The sequence below is a fragment of the Gigantopelta aegis genome, chromosome 14 (genome assembly GCF_016097555.1).
Source record: "Gigantopelta aegis isolate Gae_Host chromosome 14, Gae_host_genome, whole genome shotgun sequence".
Classification (NCBI taxonomy): domain Eukaryota; kingdom Metazoa; phylum Mollusca; class Gastropoda; order Neomphalida; family Peltospiridae; genus Gigantopelta; species Gigantopelta aegis.
Window position 1 is genome coordinate 35,138,766 of NC_054712.1, and position 19,126 is coordinate 35,157,891.

At 40.0% G+C, this 19,126-nt stretch overlaps 1 protein-coding gene across 1 annotated transcript in view; it reads right to left on the bottom strand.

Annotated features, from left to right (window-relative positions):
* The window catches only part of LOC121389213 (zinc finger protein 423-like), a 62,117-nt gene that overhangs the window by 23,667 nt on the left and 19,324 nt on the right, over window positions 1–19,126 (bottom strand). The window contains 2 exon segments of the mRNA XM_041520816.1: window positions 2,379–2,518; window positions 3,710–3,960. Coding sequence (XP_041376750.1) covers window positions 2,379–2,518; window positions 3,710–3,960 — 391 coding nt within the window.

Below are 19,126 nucleotides of genomic sequence, written 5' to 3' on the forward strand. Positions count from 1 at the left end.
GATAGTTGTATCACTGAGCTATGTCCTGTTCCCCAAAATGATAGAGTTGTACCACTGAGCTACGTCCTGCCCCAAAATGATAGTTGTATCACTGAGCTACGTCCTGCTCCCCGAAATGATAGAGCTGTACCACTGAGCTACGTCCTGTGCCCAAATGACAGTTGTACCACTGAGCTACATCCTGCCCCAAAATGATAAAGTTGTACCACTGAGCTACATCCTGCCCCAAAATGATAGAGTTGTACCACTGAGCTACATCCTGCCCCAAAATGATAGTTGTACCACTGAGCTACATCCTGCCCCAAAATGATAGAGTTGTACCACTGAGCTACGTCCTGTTCCCCAAAATGATAGAGCTGTACCACTGAGCTATGTCCTGCCCCAAAATGATAGAATTGTACCACTGAGCTACGTCCTGTCCCCCAAAATGATAGAGTTGTACCACTGAACTATGTCCTGCCCCAAAATGATAGAGTTGCACCGCTGAGCTACGTCCTGTGCCAAAATGATAGAGTTGTACCACTGAGCTATGTCCTGCCCCAAAATGATAGTTGTACCACTGAGCTACGTCCTGTCCCCCAAAATGATAGAGTTGTACCACTGAGCTACGTCCTGCCCCAAAATGATAGAATTGTACCACTGAGCTACGTCCTGCCCCAAAATGATAGAGTTATACCACTGAGCTACGTCCTTTGCCAAAATTAACAGTTAAGCAAATACGTCAATTTCATTAACAAATACTGAATTAAAAGGCCAAATATTTTTGCTTGTGAAGATTAGGGAATATTTATGTCACTTTACCTTGCAAAAGTGGAGACAGATTAGGGAATATTTATATGTCACTTTACAGGGACAGCAGAGTGTAAATAATAATGGTACGGCTCAAGGTTGCCAGACTCTCCTTTCAAATTCACCTGTGGAGGACATTTTCACAGACACAACAAATATAACCCCCCCCCCCCCCCCCCGCAAAGTTATATGCGCCATCCCTGCTTTACCTTGCAAAAGTGAAGACCGATTAAGGAATATTTATACTGAAAATCCTTGAACAGAAGCCAGAGGCCTAATTCACAAAGGTCTCTTAGGCTCTGCTAGACAAACAAGCATCCTCTTTGTAAGTCTTTTAGCATTGTACTGCGAGATCGCAAAGTTGCGAGAGTTTAGTGAATTAGGCCCCTGCTTTCTATAAAAGCCAACTTCTTCTCTTGTAGCTTTGACATATCTATCGATGACCAAGTTATACTCCTCATCATCATCATTTCCTTTGCATAACATCAAAAGCTTACAACCACATAGCGAGAACAGGAAAGGAAAAGGGTTTTTCATTCCTCAGTGAGATAAGAGGTTCCCACAGGTACAAAAATGGTTGGAAGCCTACATTAGTATATGACCTTACAACAAGGCTATGGTAGACTATTTTGCAAAAATAACACACAATAGAAGCCTGCCTTGAATAGAGACCGAGTCTTAGTGTTCGGAGAATGGACTCTTCATATATGACTTTTATTTATTACACAACCAGTGTTTCTATTGGCCGATTATGACGACTGATTAAAGCAAAGTCATAAACGTATACTAGCAAATTATGACTTTTGACATCACATCTCATCTGACTTCTAGGTTAGCATACAATGTTATGGGGAAAGGACTGCAGGAAATAAAACTAGTAAATGAAGAATATCTACTTTATCCTGTTCAGGCCGAATGACAGAAAAATAGCTTTCCCCTATATTTTTTATGGGCTGCATGATAAAAAAAAACCCCAACTAGTTAATGTAATAATGACATAGGATATTGGCTTTATCCTGTTCAGGCCGAATGGGAAATTCCACTCAGCAAGCCTCGCGGAATTTCCCATTCTTACCTTCACGGGATAAAGCCGATATTCTATGTCATTAACTACAGTCCATCCCATCCACTTACAGAAATGTTTTTTTAAAAATAATTTCAGTTAGATTTAATGTAAGAAGGAAAGTAAAAATGTTTTAGAAATAACATGTTTTTTTTAAACTATTTTTGTGTGCAATTTAGAAAACAATCGGCTTAGAAATAAATAGCTTGTAGTAAATGCCATAGTATGAAAAAAGGCGTTCCCCGTAATTAAAATAAACATAAATGTAATTAATGTCCTTGCTTTAATAAATGAATGACAAAATATATAACAGATATTTTTATTAATTAATAATAATTTTTTTAGTGTTTCATCAAGGCAATTTTAGAATTAATTATTGAAAAAGGCTTGTTTTTAAATCTCAGTGCAGCATTGCACAGGTTAAGGCAAGATGGTGCTATACTATTGAGACATGGTGCTGCACCATGCTAAAACAAGCTAGGAAAAACACTACCGTGGGATGGACTATAGTTGTTCTCTACTATACCTTGCGAACGCCGAATCACACTGGGAACACTTGTACTTCCGGTCTCCGGTGTGTAGCTTGACATGGCGGTCGAGGCTGCGTTTGTGTCGGAACACGCGCTGACAGTGCACACACTTGAACGGCATGAGATCGGCATGCACCTGGGGACAGTTGATGAATGCAAATACAACACATCTGATTTCACAACGCTCCATCTCATTATTCACAGAAACCACCCCCAAGTCGCTCTGTATTAGATTTCTATACCCCCTGGTAAAACCAGCAGAGCAGAAGGTGAACAAATGTTTAGTAACACTTTATTAATTCTTTGAGGAGATCCATTAAAAATCAATCTAATTGAGTTTCTGCTCAATATGACAAACTGCTTGAAGAAGTGTAAGAGAATGGGTTGTCAGTAAATTTTATAGCATATTTTGGTGGTCTCCAGTGAACAAAAATGTGTAAATCCCAATGAATATGTTGGAAAGGACAAAGAATTGTGCTTGTGTTTTGCATTTAATGGTAAAAAGTGTTAAAGGATGGGGAAGCAATGTGACAGGTGAAAGTTAAAAGTTGAAGTTTATTTTGTTTAACAATACCATTAGAGCACATTGATTTATTAATCATAGACTACTCACTGGATGTCCAACACTTGGTAACTCTAACACATAGTCTTCAGAGGAAACCCACTACCTTTTTTCATCAGCAGCAAAGGGATGTTTTAAATGCACTTCCCCAGAGACAAGGCAGCACAGCACATACCAAGACCTTTAATATTTCAGTCAGGACAAAACGTACCAGTCTTGGGTCATTGGTTATCATGAAAAACCCCAATGAGAGAATGGGGTCACCAAGGCTTTTATCCTGCTACCCACACACCTCAGGCGAGTGCTCTACCGACTGAGCTAGATTGTACCCAGCGACAGCTGTATAAGTTTGTTGTTAAAGGGACATTCCTGAGTTTGCTGCAATTTTAAAGATGTTATCGACTAACAAAGATTTTTTAATGATTGTAATTACATATCAAATATATTTTTCTGCATAAAATATTAGTGGCTGTATATTAAACGTGTTGCTGATCGTTCTAAAAATTGTACTAGATTAAATTTCATTTTATTTCCTAAAATATATTTTTTCATACGTACAAAATTATTTTAAGACAAAATCCAGAATGGGCTTCTTACAAATATTAAGACAACCAGAAACACATTGAATATACAGACACTGATATTCTAAACAAGAAAATATATTTAATATGTAAGTTTATTCGTAGAAATATTTTATTAGTCGGAAACATCTTACAATGCAGCAAACTTAGGAATGTCTCTTTAATGGTTTAATTAATTATTTACCTGCTCGTGTATCCTAAGAAATCCCAGTCTTGGAAAGGCCTTCTCACAGAAGTGACAGGCATACGGATTGGTCTGCGACAGACTGATGGAGAAGGGCAGCTGATCGGGTGTGAGCGTATTCAGCACCGATGATGAGGCACGGCTACCCATGGTCGAAGTCTTAATTAGGTCTGCTGATGATGATGACGATGGCGTGCCAGACCGGGCGAGGCACGTCCCGTCTTCAACGGTCCACTGAATACATCGAGCCTCTGAAAATAAATATGATTTTCTCTTTTACTTTTCAACTTATTTCCGTGCTTATAATCCAATTAAGGTTCAAGCATGCTGTCCCAGACACACACCTCAGCTATCCGGGCTGTCTGTCCAGGACAATGGGTTAGTTGTTAATTGTTAGTGGTTAGTGAGACAGAAGACGGTGTAGTGGTCTCACACCTACCCGTTGAATTGTTAAAACTAGCTCTGGGTTGGAGCCAGTACCAGACTGTGAACCCTGTACCTACCAGCCTGTAGTCCGATGGCTTAACCAAAACACCACCAAAGCTGGTTGATTTTTTCTTAATCTTATCTTTAAGTATACAAAACAGAGTTATCCCATGAAAGACAGCTATAAAAAGTATTTCTATGTATTTTAGATGGAACTAACATATTTGTCAAGACTATGTCAAAAATTGCTCTTTTTTCTTCTTTACATATCGACTAATTAATTTGTGTTTCACAAGGTTAACAAGGGGAGTTAACTCTAATGTTGTCTGTGGTCATCAAACAAGTTTCAGATTGCTATTTTGCAATCAAAACCTGCATTAATATAAAACGTATCTTGTTAATTTGTAGTGTTACATGTAAATCTTATTTAACATGTGAAATAAACATGGCAAACAAAATAGTGTAGATTATGTATGTTAAAATGGTAAATTCAAATAAAAATGTTACGTTTTCATCCATCTTGGTCTGTTTTGTGGAAAATATTACCTGACTTATTGAATAGAAAGAAATGTTTTATTTAACGACGCACTCAACACATTTTATTTACGGTTATATGGCATCAATCATATGGTTAAGGACCACACAGATTTTTAAGAGGAAACCCGCTGTCGCCACTACATGGGCTACTCTTTCCGATTAGCAGCAAGGGATCTTTTATTTGTGCTTCCCACAGGCAGGATAGCACAAACCATGGCCTTTGTTGAACCAGTTATGGATCACTGGTCAATGCAACTGGTTTACACCTACCCATTGAGCCTTGCGGAGCACTCATTCAGGGTTTGGAGTCGGTATCTGGATTAAAAATCCCATGCCTCGACTGGGATCCGAACCCAGTACCTACCAGCCTGTAGACCGATGGCCTAACAACTACGCTAGCGAGGCTGGTTTATTGAATAAATGAGAGCAAAAGAATCCATCATATGCAGTCATGTGGGAGAGAAAAAGTACATCCTCAGAAAATGGTACAGCAATGGATTTATCCAGGAGTTCTGTGGGCCTGAACATAGGCCCTTTCCCAAAAGAATGTGGCACTGAAAATTCCCAATCTCTGTACTAAACATATTCCCAGTACATATATTTAATTATGTCTGTTCTAACAAATTATTTTAACAAAGGTGTACTGCATCATTCAGTGGCCTGAAAACAAATATGATTTACTCACACTAATCATGGGTGTAGGAAGGTGCCAAAAAGTTGGGGGGGGGGGGGGGGGACAGCATGCCCAAATGCACCCTAAAACAAATTTAACGCACGTCGGTGTGAAATGGTCAGATTTTGGCGAATGCACGTGAAACTCGGGGAAAAGATTGGGGTACTGATGCGTAGTTAAAGCTGCAATGCTCACAATGATGCCTCATTTCCATTTTGACATAGATGAGTTAAAGATGCCAAGACTAAGCCTGCCGAATCGAAACATTGCAATAGGTGGCCTCCAGTTAGGTGAATCGCAGTCAGCAGTCACACGCCACATGAACGTCCATCAGAGCACCATTTCACATCTCTGGGACAGGTACCAGCAGTTTCAATCAGCTGAAGACCACCCCAGAAGTGGAAGACCTCGCATAACAACTGCAGCACGAGATCGCTACATCAGGGTTCTGCACTTGCATCAATGAACTGCCACAGCAACGAACACTGCTGGACACATACCTGGTTTGAGAAGGGTGTCTGCACAAACCATTTGTTACCGGCTTCGAGAAGCTGGTTTACGGGCTAGGAGACCACATGTTGGCCCCACCCTGCGACGTCAACATCAACATTTACGTATTCGTTGGTATACGAATGTACAGGGGTGGAACTTGGGAAACTGGTGGCGAGTATGATTCAGCAAGAGTCATGTTTCCTTCTACAGCAACATGATGGATAACAACGTGTTTACAGACACCGCAATGAATGTTTTGCCAACAACTACATTGCCCAAGTTGACACTCGGTGGAGGGAGTGTCATGATGTGGGGAGCCATCTCATACACTGGCAGAAGTGAACTTGTGTTTGTACAATGCAACCTGACAGCTGTACGCTACCAGGATGAAATTCTTTGCTGTCACATGCTTCCCATTTTGGATCAACAGAGAGAACTCTTTCAGCAGGACAATGCCAGGGCACATACGACACGTGTAACAATGGATTTCCTATAGAATGAGAACATTAATGTGCTGCCATGGCCATCAAGATCGCCAGATCTCAACCCCATTGAACATCTATGGGACGAACTCGACAAACGTGTACGCCAGTGTGACCCGGAGCTTCAGACGCTTCCACAAATGTCACATGCACTGCAGGAAGAATGGGCTAGGATTCCACGTGCCCGGATTCAGAGACTCATTCAGTCTATGCCAAGGAGATGTCGTGCAGTGATTGCTGCTGCTGGTGGCCACACAAGGTACTGATTTCAGTGCCCTCATGCAATGCTGTTTGGTGACGAAAATGCCTCCACTGCTGTCATTCCATAGCAAGAACATTGTCACATACTCATGTCAAATTTGACAATATGATCATAAATAACGAAATTATGCCACTTTGTATTAAAGAGATAATTCCATGAATATTTTGCCTATGTGTTTCTTTTTTGACAGAGTATATATATATATATATATATATATATATATTATATATATATATATATATATATATATATATACACATACATACAATCACTCATGTATAAATATATAAAAAAAAACATCGCTGCTGCTACAAAGTGGTGGGGGGCACATGCCCCTGAGTCTCAAATTGCTCAATAGGAATATATAGAAATTATTAAACAAGCTTGTGTGTCGTACTGATTTTACAAAACTCGTGTCAGGATTTTTGTGTTACCCGAGCGAGAGCCAGGGTAATACATGAATCCTGACACAAGTTTCGTAAAATCAGTACGACTCACACGCAAGTGTAATAATTTCTTTATTATTCATATTATTATTGTTGTTTTCTTTATGAATAACAAGACCCAACTCAAAATGTTTCAGCCACAACTAGGAGACAACAAAATGATGTCATATTTCAAATGCAGTCTGAGCTAGGCCTTGGCAAGCAAAGTGGTGTTATGACGTTGCTTCCCAAAATTACGTCATCACACTTGTTATTACACATGTGCTTCGTATGATTATTATTAACTCAGTTATGTTGAACCATGTGGATAATAAATAAGGCTATGACACCGACTTCCCTCTCATTCACCAATAACAGCTAACCTTTAACGGCTGTTCTAAATATTTCATTTCAACTTATTTTCGTGATTATATCCAATTAAGGTTTAAGCATGCTGTCCTGGGCACACACCTCAGCTATCTGAGCTGTCTGTCCAGGACAGTGAGTTAGTGGTTAGTGATTAGTGAGAGAGAAGAGTCTTATATCTACCCATTGAATCATTAAAACACACTCTGGGTGGGAGCTGGTACCAGGCTGCGAACCCTGTACTAATCAGCCGTATGTCCGATGGCTTAACCACGACACCACCGAGGCTGATTGTTCATTTGTTTTCTGATGACACCACTAGCACACATTAATTAATTACTCCTGGTCTAAGGGATGTCAAACATCTGATAATTCTGACATAACCTTAGAGACAACTTGCTATATTTTTTCCATCAGCAGCATGGAATCTTTTATATGTACATTCCCATAAACATGACAGCACGTATCATGACTTCGATACAGCAGTCATGATTGGGATGGAAAAACCCCCCAATAGGTCTGCCAAGGAGGTTCGATCCTACGATTCAAGCACCTCAGGCAAATACTCTACCAACTGAACTGAATCCCACTCCGGGACAGACAAAGCTGAGATAGTGGAGGTATATGCCCAGGACAACATGCTTGAACCTTCAATGGAAACATATAATCATGAAAATAAAGTTAAAATAAATTAAAAATCTCAAACAGTGGACATATTTTAACACAAAATCTTTACTTCTTAAACAGACCGAAAATCACCCCCATCGATATTCAGCAGTGCTTCTCATTAATATTTATTTGACTTAATTTATCAAAACTACGTTGTTATAATAACCCTAACATCCCCAGAGACAGCTGTAACCACATCTGCAAAATATGCTTAGGCTCCTTTGAGACAAGAGCTCTGATTGGCTGGTGTGACTGGAGCAAGTTTGTTGAGGAGTTAATTAGAGTAACCTACCCTGAGGTTGGTAACTAAAGAATTGCACGCTATATCATGAAACTGGACCCTTCCCACAGGAAAACATAAGAAGAAATCCAAACTTTTCTCAAGTCCTGTTCATCAATGATTGACTCTTTAGAAACGAAGGTATTATACAGACACAGTGTAAAATAACATTGGTAGAAAGGAAATTGTTTCAAAGAAAAGAAATCATAAACATTTTGACAATATAAAAAATCTAGACAAACTGAGTCACAGTGAACATGCATACATTGAAAGCCTTTAACTTCAGGAGAGGAATATGTTTAACACCTCAGCACATTTTGAAACTATGACTATTTGGTATCTAAAAATATAAATACATGTATTATGGTTTATTAGATTGTTTTTTTTTTTTACAGAAAAAGATAGGAAACCTGCTGCCATCATATAGGCCACCGGTACTCCTATCAATAAAGAAGCAAGGAATCTTTTATATGTAACTTCCAATATGCAGAATAGTATATACTTTGTCCTTTGATATACCAGTTGTGGGGCACTGGTTGGGATGGGAAATGAGAGAGAGAGTGCGAGAGAAACAGTGAGAGAAAGGGACAGACAGAGAGGGAGAGAGAGAGAGAGAGAGAGAGAGAGAGAGAGAGAGAGAGAGAGAGAGAGAGAGAGAGAGAGAGAGAGAGAGAGAGAGAGAGAGAGAGAGAGAGACAGACAGACAGAGAGAGAGAGAGAGAGACATACATACATACAGACAGACAGACACACAGGAAATACAGCCTTTGGTTTACCACACATGGGTACTGGCTGAGAGAAAGAGAGAGAGAGAGAGAGAGAGAGAGAGAGAGAGAGAGAGAGAGAGAGAGAGAGAGAGAGAGAGGGGGTGTAAGTGAGAAGACAGACAGACAGACAGACAGACAGACAGTGTAAGCGAGAAAGAGACAGAGAGAGAGAGAGAGAGAGAGAGAGAGAGAGAGAGAGAGACAGACAGAGACAGACAGACAGACAAAGAGAGAGAGAGAGAGAGAGAGAGAGAGAGAGAGAGAGAGAGAGAGAGAGAGAGAGAGAGAGAGAGAGAGAGAGAGACAGACAGACAGACAGACAGACAGACAGACAGACAGAGAATAATGCCACTACATAGTACTCTTACTGAAACTAGGAAAAATAATTTATACACCTTTCTCAAAGACAGCACAGCACATACCACAGCCTTTGGTGTACCACACATGGGTACTGGCTGAGATGGGGTGGGGAGAGATCACAAGTTCTACAGTGTTTGTTAAGATGCAGTAGGTGGGAATTTAGGCAGGTACTAATCCTACTTCCAACATTTCATGAAGAAAGAACTTTAACAATGAACTGCAAATAAACTAGACAAACAAATCCATCTATGATTTACTCTTCACAAAAGGGGTGTAAATGTTATTGTATAACATATATTACACTAGTGGGCATAAAGTCAAAACAATAAAAAAAATCTAAAAAAGAATCTTGGCAAAACAAACACACTAATCAAACTGAGCCACATAATACTGAATATTGTGCAGAAGTACCACAACATATGAACTGTCATTGGATGATTATTCATTAAGTGTAACATTATTTGAATTGAAATCAGTTCACTGACTGCATTCTGGCTTTAAAATTTTCATAAAAATCACGATCAGCATGACATAAACAGCATACCATGTGGCCTCAGATTACAGTTATCTTCCCATTTGGTTGTCCAAAATCCGGAAGTTTCACCGCGCAAGTAGTCTGCTGTTTGACTGTGATTATTTCATGGCAGACAGCTATGAAGTGGCAACTGTTTGACTGAAGTGACAGGGGATAGCATGTAGTTTGTAAACATGTGTAACTTGTTGACATTGAAGACTTGTTTGTGGTAATTCCGGCCCATGCAAAAGTAGTGCTTTTTGTGTAAAATGGGTGTACTCCGGCCTGGTTTAGAGGGTGTGTCTGTTTAAACCAATATGCTGGGAGAAAGAGCTGGACAACAGGGGTTGTCCTTTTCAGGGTATGTGTCCCCCATGCAGGCAAAGGTACATACAAAACTTCATGGGCCTGCTGATATTAATAAAAATGTTATAGCCACTAAGGCTATATAGAAACATATAGCGAAATTAATTGTGGTCTGAGGCCATGTAGAGAATTATAAGCAATTTCGAAATGAAAGAATAAATACATTATGCATGCATGACCCAGGCTTTTAGAAATCAGTTACTACATGTAAATCAATTGCACATCAGACAAATGCTTTACCACTGGGCTACACCCAATGGTACAGCGCTTGCTTGATGCGTAGTCGACAGATTTACCACTGGGCTACACCCATCCCCAGTGCATGGGACGTAGCCCAATGGTACAGCGCTTGCTTGATGTGTAGTCGACAGATTTACCACTGGGCCACCTCCATCCCCAGCGCGTGGGACATAGCCCAATGGTACAGCGCTTGCTTGATGCGTGGTCGACAGATTTACCACTGGGCCACCTCCATCCCCAGTGCGTGGGACATAGCCCAATGGTACAGCGCTTGCTTGATGCGTGGTCGACAGATTTACCACTGGGCCACCTCCATCCCCAGGGGGCGGGACATAGCCCAATGGTACAGCGCTTGCTTGATGCGTGGTCGACAGATTTACCACTGGGCTACACCCATCCCCAGGGGGCGGGACATAGCCCAATGGTACAGCGCTTGCTTGATGCGTGGTCGACAGATTTACCACTGGGCCACCTCCATCCCCAGCGCATGGAACGTAGCCCAATGGTACAGCGCTTGCTTGATGCGTGGTCGACAGATTTACCACTGGGCCACCTCCATCCCCAGCGCGTGGGATGTAGCCCAATGGTACAGTGCTTGCTTGATGCGTGGTCGACAGATTTACCACTGGGCCACCTCCATCCCCAGCGCATGGGATGTAGCCCAATGGTACAGTGCTTGCTTGATGCGTGGTCGACAGATTTACCACTGGGCCACCTCCATCCCCAGCGCGTGGGACGTAGCCCAATGGTACAGCGCTTGCTTGATGCGTAGTCAACAGATTTACCACTGGGCTACCTCCATCCCCAGCGCGTGGGATGTAACCCAATGGTAAAGTGCTTGCTTGATACGTGGTCAAAAGATTCCCATTGGAGGGGTGTGTGTGTGTGTGTGTTTCATTGCTCTATTTCTTGTTCAGTGCACCATGTTGGGTATATCAAAGGCTGTGGTATGTGCTATCCTGTCTGTGGGATGGTGCATATAAAAGATCCCTTGCTACTACTTTTTCCTCTCTGAGACATCCAATAGCCTATTATTGATAAATGAATGTGCTCTAGTGGTGTCGTTAAACAAATCAAAAACTGTAACTTTTTAACTCTGAACATTGTGCAAGCTACAGGAGTACCACAACATTCAAATCTGTTAAATCTGATTACCAAAGGACAAAAGGATCCTACTCCCATGACACAAACTACCCTTATTACCAATCAGCAGAACAGCACAAACCACAGCATTTGATACATCAGTTGTGGAACACTGGTTGAAGGAAAGGCAAATATGTAACCCAATACACCTCCAGTTCTTCCCACTCACAGATGGACATACGGTAATGAATGAATGAATAAATGAATGAATGAATAAATGAATGAATGAATAAATTAGTAAATGAATATTTAATGGCACCAGAAAATGAAAAAGAAATATTTTTGTGTGTGTCAGGCATAGGTAAGTGTATGAACCCTTTTTTTTTTAGTTTGTTTTGTTTAACGACACCACTAGAGAACATTAATTAATCAACAGCTGTTGAATATCAAATATTTCTCACAGTCTTCAGAGGAAGCCTGCTGCAGTTTTGCATTAGCAGCAAGAGAGCTTCTATACGCACTTTCCCACAGACGGGATAACACATACCATGTTTTGATAAGTTAGTTGTGGGGCACTGGTTGTGATCAGAGAAAAAATCCAGTCAGAGAAAGTCCATCTTTGTCTGAAGTATGGGTGGGACATAGCCCTGCGGTAAAGAGCTCGCTTGATGTGCGATCGGTTTGAGATCAATCCCCGTCGGTGTGCCCACTGGGCTATTTCTTGTTCCACCCAGTGCACCACGACCGGTATATCAAAGGCCGTGGTATGTGCTATCCTGTCTGTGGGATGGTAAAAATGTAGCTGGTTTCCTCTAAAGACTACGTGTCAGAATTACCAAATGTTTGACATCCAATAGCCGATGTTTAATTAATCAATGTGCTCTAGTGGTATTGTTAAACAAAACAAACTTTAACCTTGTCTCAAGTACCTCTGTCGAGTGCCACACCGACTAGGCTATATCCAGCCCCTACACAAGTTATATGAAATGTATTAAAAGTTATAATTTCTTTTGTTTAATGACACCACTAGAGCACATTGATTTATTAATCATCAACTACTGAATGTCAAACATTTGGTCATTTTGACATATAGACTTAGAGAAGACATTTTTTTCTATTAGTAGCAAGTGATCTTTTATACGAACCATGTGAAAAACAGAATAGCACAGAAAGACAGAATAGTCATGGTGCACTGGCTGGAACAAGAAATAGCCCAATGGGCCCACTGATGGAGATCGACCCCAAAATGATCATGTATCAGGCGAGAGCTTTACCACTAAGTTATTAGACAAACATGAAGTCTGATGGGCTGAACAGACAAGACAAACAAGCAGACAGACCGAGAGACAGATGAAGAAACAGACAGACAAGTAGAAATGGACTGAAAGATGAACGGACAGAAAGATAAGAATAGAGACAGACTGACTGGTGGATAAACAGATGGGTGGATGAACAAACAGACAGACAGACAGACAGACAGGCAGACAGACAGACAAATATGGAATGACAGACATATGTAGTCTTTGCCAGTAAAGGTGGGTATTACTTGCGCTCCCCACCACAGCAGCCTGGAAAGTTTTTGGAGGGAGATAAATTGACTGCTTTACAATAAAAATGTTTAAACTGCATGTGACTGCTCACCTAGCACCATTTCAGGAGAGTAATCTTCAGTTTGCCTTAATTGCTCACCTAGAACCATTTCAAGAGAGTGATTTTCAGCTCACCTTAATTGCTCACCTAGCACCAATCAGGAGAGTGCTCTTCAGCTCGCCTTAATTGCTCACCTAGAATCATTTCAGGAGAGTGATCTTCAGCTCGCCTTAATTTTGCTAATGGTGAAGACTGCAGATGTATGAACAGGTGGAGACAGGTGGACAGATGGATGGAGAAATGGGGGGTAGACTGGCTGAGAGACGTATTAACAGACATACGGGTGGTAGAGGACTAACATACAGGTGGACAAACAGACAGACAGATGAGTGGATGAATGACAGATAGACATGTAGGTGGAAACAGACCAACCAATAGATAAAAGGATGAGTGAAGATCGTCAGTCAAATGGAACCCCCACACCGTCACCCCCCCCCCCCCCCCCCCACATCCCGAAACAAACAGATACTAGACAGATACAAGGGTGCTTATCTACTGACTGATGAATGGACTGGCAGCATACAGACAGACGATTAATATTAGAAAAGTCAACTAACAAATACATACAGCCTGAAAGATATATCAGATAGAAAGCTGGACAGACAGACAGACATACAGACAAAAAAACAGGTGATAATTGACAGAAATTCAACTGACAATTACATACAGACTAAAAGGTATAAAGACAGATAGATTAAAAGAGAGACAGACAGACAGACAGACAGACAGACAGACAGACAGGTGATAATTGACAGAAATCCAACTAACAATTACATACAGACTAAAAGGTATAAAGACAGATATATTAAAAGCTGGACAGACACACACACACACAGACAGACTTAAATGATCAATGTGCAGTCCTTTTTTTTTTTTTTAAAGTAAAAAAAAAAACCCTACATAAAGCACACATTTTTGTTGTTAAACCAAAAGCTTATTCAATGTACTCATTTGGTTCGACAGAAGAACATTTACACATTTCCCAAGACACGGAGTCAATATTGCAGAACTGTATTTTTTCTGTCAGTCTGGATATATAGATTATATTTCCTGCAGTCAGTTAACGCAGGTAATTAAACCCGAGGAGATATTGGGGGGGGGGGGGGGGAGAAAAACATCCCATGCGCGGTTAACACTAGCAGGATGCATCGGTGGCGCCCTCTCCTGGTATCAGACTCCAATACCGATGTAATTATTGCCATGGACACATAGTTTTTCCCCACCTGCTGAGCCCGAAATGAGTGATCTCCCCTGGGGGGCGGGCACCGTCTTTGTAATCATTCTCCACTCGGCGGAGTCCCCGGTGAGATCAGCCAATCACAGGCCACCATCCCAGCGGGGAGCACCGAAGTACGACCAGCTCCCCGGTCTAATCTATCACAATAACGTAACCTATTTTCATATTCCATTCAGTGGCCGACTCCCTCCCTTCTGAGAATTACTGCTACTTTCCTAAAGGATAGCTGATCCAAGTGCTAAATTATTTCCGGAGCTGTATGCAAACTGCATGAAGTCCATTTCACTGGGATGAGGTCATTCCAGTCGTGTGAGGCTGGTGTTAGACTCCCCGGGGAGACAGATACATGATCAGTTGATAAACACGACACTGAACTCCTAGATGGATGCAACTAAGACTCAGATCTGTATAGACTGTTCTAACAAGATTAGAAGACTTAATAAAAAAAAATCAAATTGCTGAATATTACATTTTCTAACATTTTAATCTGTTTATATCTTAATAAAGTTCTAAGATTTAGTTATTTTTTGTCGTTTTTTTTCTCCAAAACTGTATTACATTTTATAAAGTTTTAATCTATTTACATCTTACTAAAGTCAGGGCTTCTAGATTATGGTAGCCCCACTCCCATGGCTAGTGATATTCAGTGTTGGGCTAGTAAATAACTACCATTGCCATGCCCGATGGCTAGTGAAAACAAAAGTTGTCAAATGCTGCATTTAAGTATATTTTTTATAAATATGAATATCCTGCCCCCACCCGTTCCCCAATCTTGTTGTTTTTAAGCTCTATCCCCCTCTTTAGGGCGACATTATTACTATTAGTAAAACTGTATTATCTTAAAGTAATGTAGGGCTAGTGAATTTTTAATTGTAGCTAGTAAGTATTCAAAATCACTGATCCCATGACTAGTGAATTTTCTAAAAATTCTAGAAGCCCTGCTAAAGTGCTTATTCAAGAGTTAAGATTTAGTTACATTTTTGTCAAAACCCTATTAAATTTTCTAAAAGTTTAATTTATTTTATCTTGCTAAAGTGCTAACAAAATTGGGGGTTTCCCATTAATGCCATTACATTTTTCTAAAACTTTAATTTATTCATTTCATACTAAAGTACTAACACAATTTTGTTTTCTTCAAGGTGTAATTTAATTTTCTATAATCACATTTCCTAAATTTTAAATCTATTTAGAACTTACTAATGTTGTAATAAGATTATTGAACTTTCAAAATACTGCTGCATTTTAATCTATTGCTACACAAATTTCTAACACAGACACACATTTAAAGATTTGGAAAATATTCAAAATATTTTTTAATTTTGCATGGTAATGATATCCATGTATTTAATATTGCTATACACCAGAAAAGACAAATCACAGCTAAGTGTAAATTCATGATATCCATGTATTTAATATTGCTATACACCAGAAAAGACAAATCACAGCTAAGTGTAAATTCATGATATCCATGTATTTAATATTGCTATACACCAGAAAAGACAAATCACAGCTAAGTGTAAATTCATGATATCCCCTATAGAAGGAAGGAAATGGTTTATTTAACGAAGCACTCAACACATTTTATTTACGGTTATATGGCGTTGGACATACGGTTACGGACCACACTGATATTGAGGGAGGAAACCCGCTGTCACCACTTCATGGGCTACTCTTTCCGATTAGCAGCAACGGATCTTTTATTTGTGCTTCCCACAGGCAAGATAGCACAAACCATGGCCTTTGTTGAACCAGTTATGGATCACTGGTTGGGGCAAGTGGTTTACACCTACCCAATGAGCCTTGCAGAGCACTCACTCAGGGTTTGGAGTCGGTGTTTGGATTAAAAATCCCATACCTTGACTGGGATCCGAACCCAGTACCTACCAGCCTGTAGATCGATGGCCTAACCACGACGCCACCAAGGCCGGTCTAACTCTGTATAAATGGGCCAATCGCCATGAATGTCAAAACATGATCTGTAATTCTATGGTAAAATGCAATATCTTGAGGCATCAATTTATTGGGGGGAAAAATCAGATGGACAGATGGATATGCTGACAGACAGAGAGACAGACTGATAGACAGACAGACAGACAGACAGACAGACAGACAGACAGACAGACAGAAAGACAGAGAGAAAGATGGAGAAAAAAACTATAGTCCCAGTTGGCTGATATGGGATGGGAAGAAAAATCAATTCAGAGAATGGGTCCACTGAGGTAATTTGATCCCATGATGCAAGCACCTCAAGCGAGTGCTCTACCGACTGAGCTAGATCCCACCCACCGACATGACAGGCCATTCAGGTTTTTGTCTGGCACTGTTGGTGTTCAATGCTGTACCTGGCTCAAACATTACACCCACACTACATTAATATATATATACATACATACATACATAGACTAACATACATACATACATACATAGATTAACATACATAGATTAACATACATACATACATACACACACACACACACACACACATACATACATCAATATATACATATATATTATTACTACTCCCATGTGTGACGGCAACACAGCGAGCATCAAGTCACTTGACACACCACTTGACACACAGTAACCCCAGACTCTGCTAATGTTCCCAGAATTATGCCGGCATCCAGAGCTGCAGGGGTGCACCCCAGGGGCAGGCGCCAGACTCACAGCAAGGGGGAGAGAGGCAGAGTGCAGTAAAAGCCCACCCCTACTGAGCGTGACACCAGTAAGCTCTCAGCTTGTTTGTCTAACTCCACAAAAAGAAGTTTATCTCTGGTGTGTCATTAAAAGAAACCCTCCCATGGAGGCATTGCCAGTTACATAAAGAAAGCTCACCACATTAACCGCAGTGCACCCTTGCAAAGTAGTCAGTTATTGGGTTTGTTTTTCACAAATTTAATGTTTTAAAGCATTGGTTCTGGACCCTTTGAGCAGTCAACACATTTTATTTACGGTTATATGGTCTCAGACATATGGTTAAGGACCACACAGATATAGAGAAAGGAAACCCACTGTCGCCACTTCATGGGATACTCTTTTCGATTAACAGCAAGGGATCTTTTATATGCACCATCCCACAGACAGGATGGCCTTTGGTATACCAGTTGTGGAACACTGGCTGGAACTAGATTTTTTTTTTAATGACAGTACTATATAGAGCACACTAATTTATTAAACATTGGCCACTGGATGTAAAAATAGTCAGATATTGTTTGGTCTTTGTTTTTCACAAATTTGATGTTTTAAACTATATATATATATATCTATATATATATATATCTGCTACATGTACTTGAAAAAATTAGTTATTTAAAAAAATTTTTTTAATGACACCACTAGAGAATAATAATTTATTAATCATTGACTATTGGATGTCAGTGTAGTAAGTTATTGGTTTTTATTTGTTTTTCACAAATTTAATGTTTTGAAGCATCCGTTCTGGACCTTTTGTACAGTTAAATGTTAAAGGGACACGCCCTAGTTGTTAACCACTACGCCGTTGTTTTTCGCTATTAAACCCATTTATTCACAAATAAAATTGCACTTTACTTACCGTTTATTATTTAGAATATACATTTCCATTCACCTGAAGTGTTTTTTGGTAATCCTGGTAATCCTGGTGTTTGTAATACCACAAAATGCATTTTTCTTATTTCATAAAATGCCACGGGCCTCTGAGAAAAAACTGTTGAGCAGACAAGGTCTAATCTATTTTTAGAGGGGATATTCCCATTTCAATGTCATAGACGTTGGTATACCACGTGACCGTTATCATTTTGGTTCGGTTTGTTTTCTCGTGCACGGTTCGTGCAATTACCATCCGATTTGTTGTCGTTTGCTTGTTGTTCATTTGTGAGATTTTTCTTCACAGTTCGTGAACATTTTCAGTAACAATAAAGTTCAGACAAGTAAGTATCTCAATACAAAACGTTACAAACCCTTAAAACCAATAATTTTGCTAAGTCTTACGATATCTGGAGAGGGGATACAACCAGGACAGAACAGTTGGAACATGCCCAGGAAAGGTGAAAGGAACGCACCCCAAGTCTGTGCGCACTCAGTGAAATTTGTCGTGCTTCGAGCGACATCTACCGGTGACATCAGAATACTAACTTTCAAAATTATTTCAAGCAATTGGGACATGGGGATTCCCATGGTATTTATCGATATAAAACCTGCTTTTTCACTCCATTTAATAAAAACGTGATCTAAGTGTGTTACAGGTTTGTAGATTAACCAAATTATAATTTATTTTCGCTGGATGGAACTAGGGCGTGCGGCTCTAAAAGTTGTGTTGTTTTGTTTAATGACAGCACAAGAGCAAACTAGTTTACTAAACATTGGATGTCAAAATAGTCAGTTATTGGTTTGTATTTTTTTTTAATGAATTTACTATTTTAAAGCATACATTCTAGAACCTTTTGTACAGATAAAAGTTAAAGTTTATTCTTTTGTTTACCGACACCACTAGAGCACATTAATTTATTAATTATCAGCTTTTGGATATGTCAAATATTTAGTAATTTGGACATAGTCTTAGAGAGAAAACCTGCACAATTTTTCCATTAGCAGCACAGGATCTTTTATA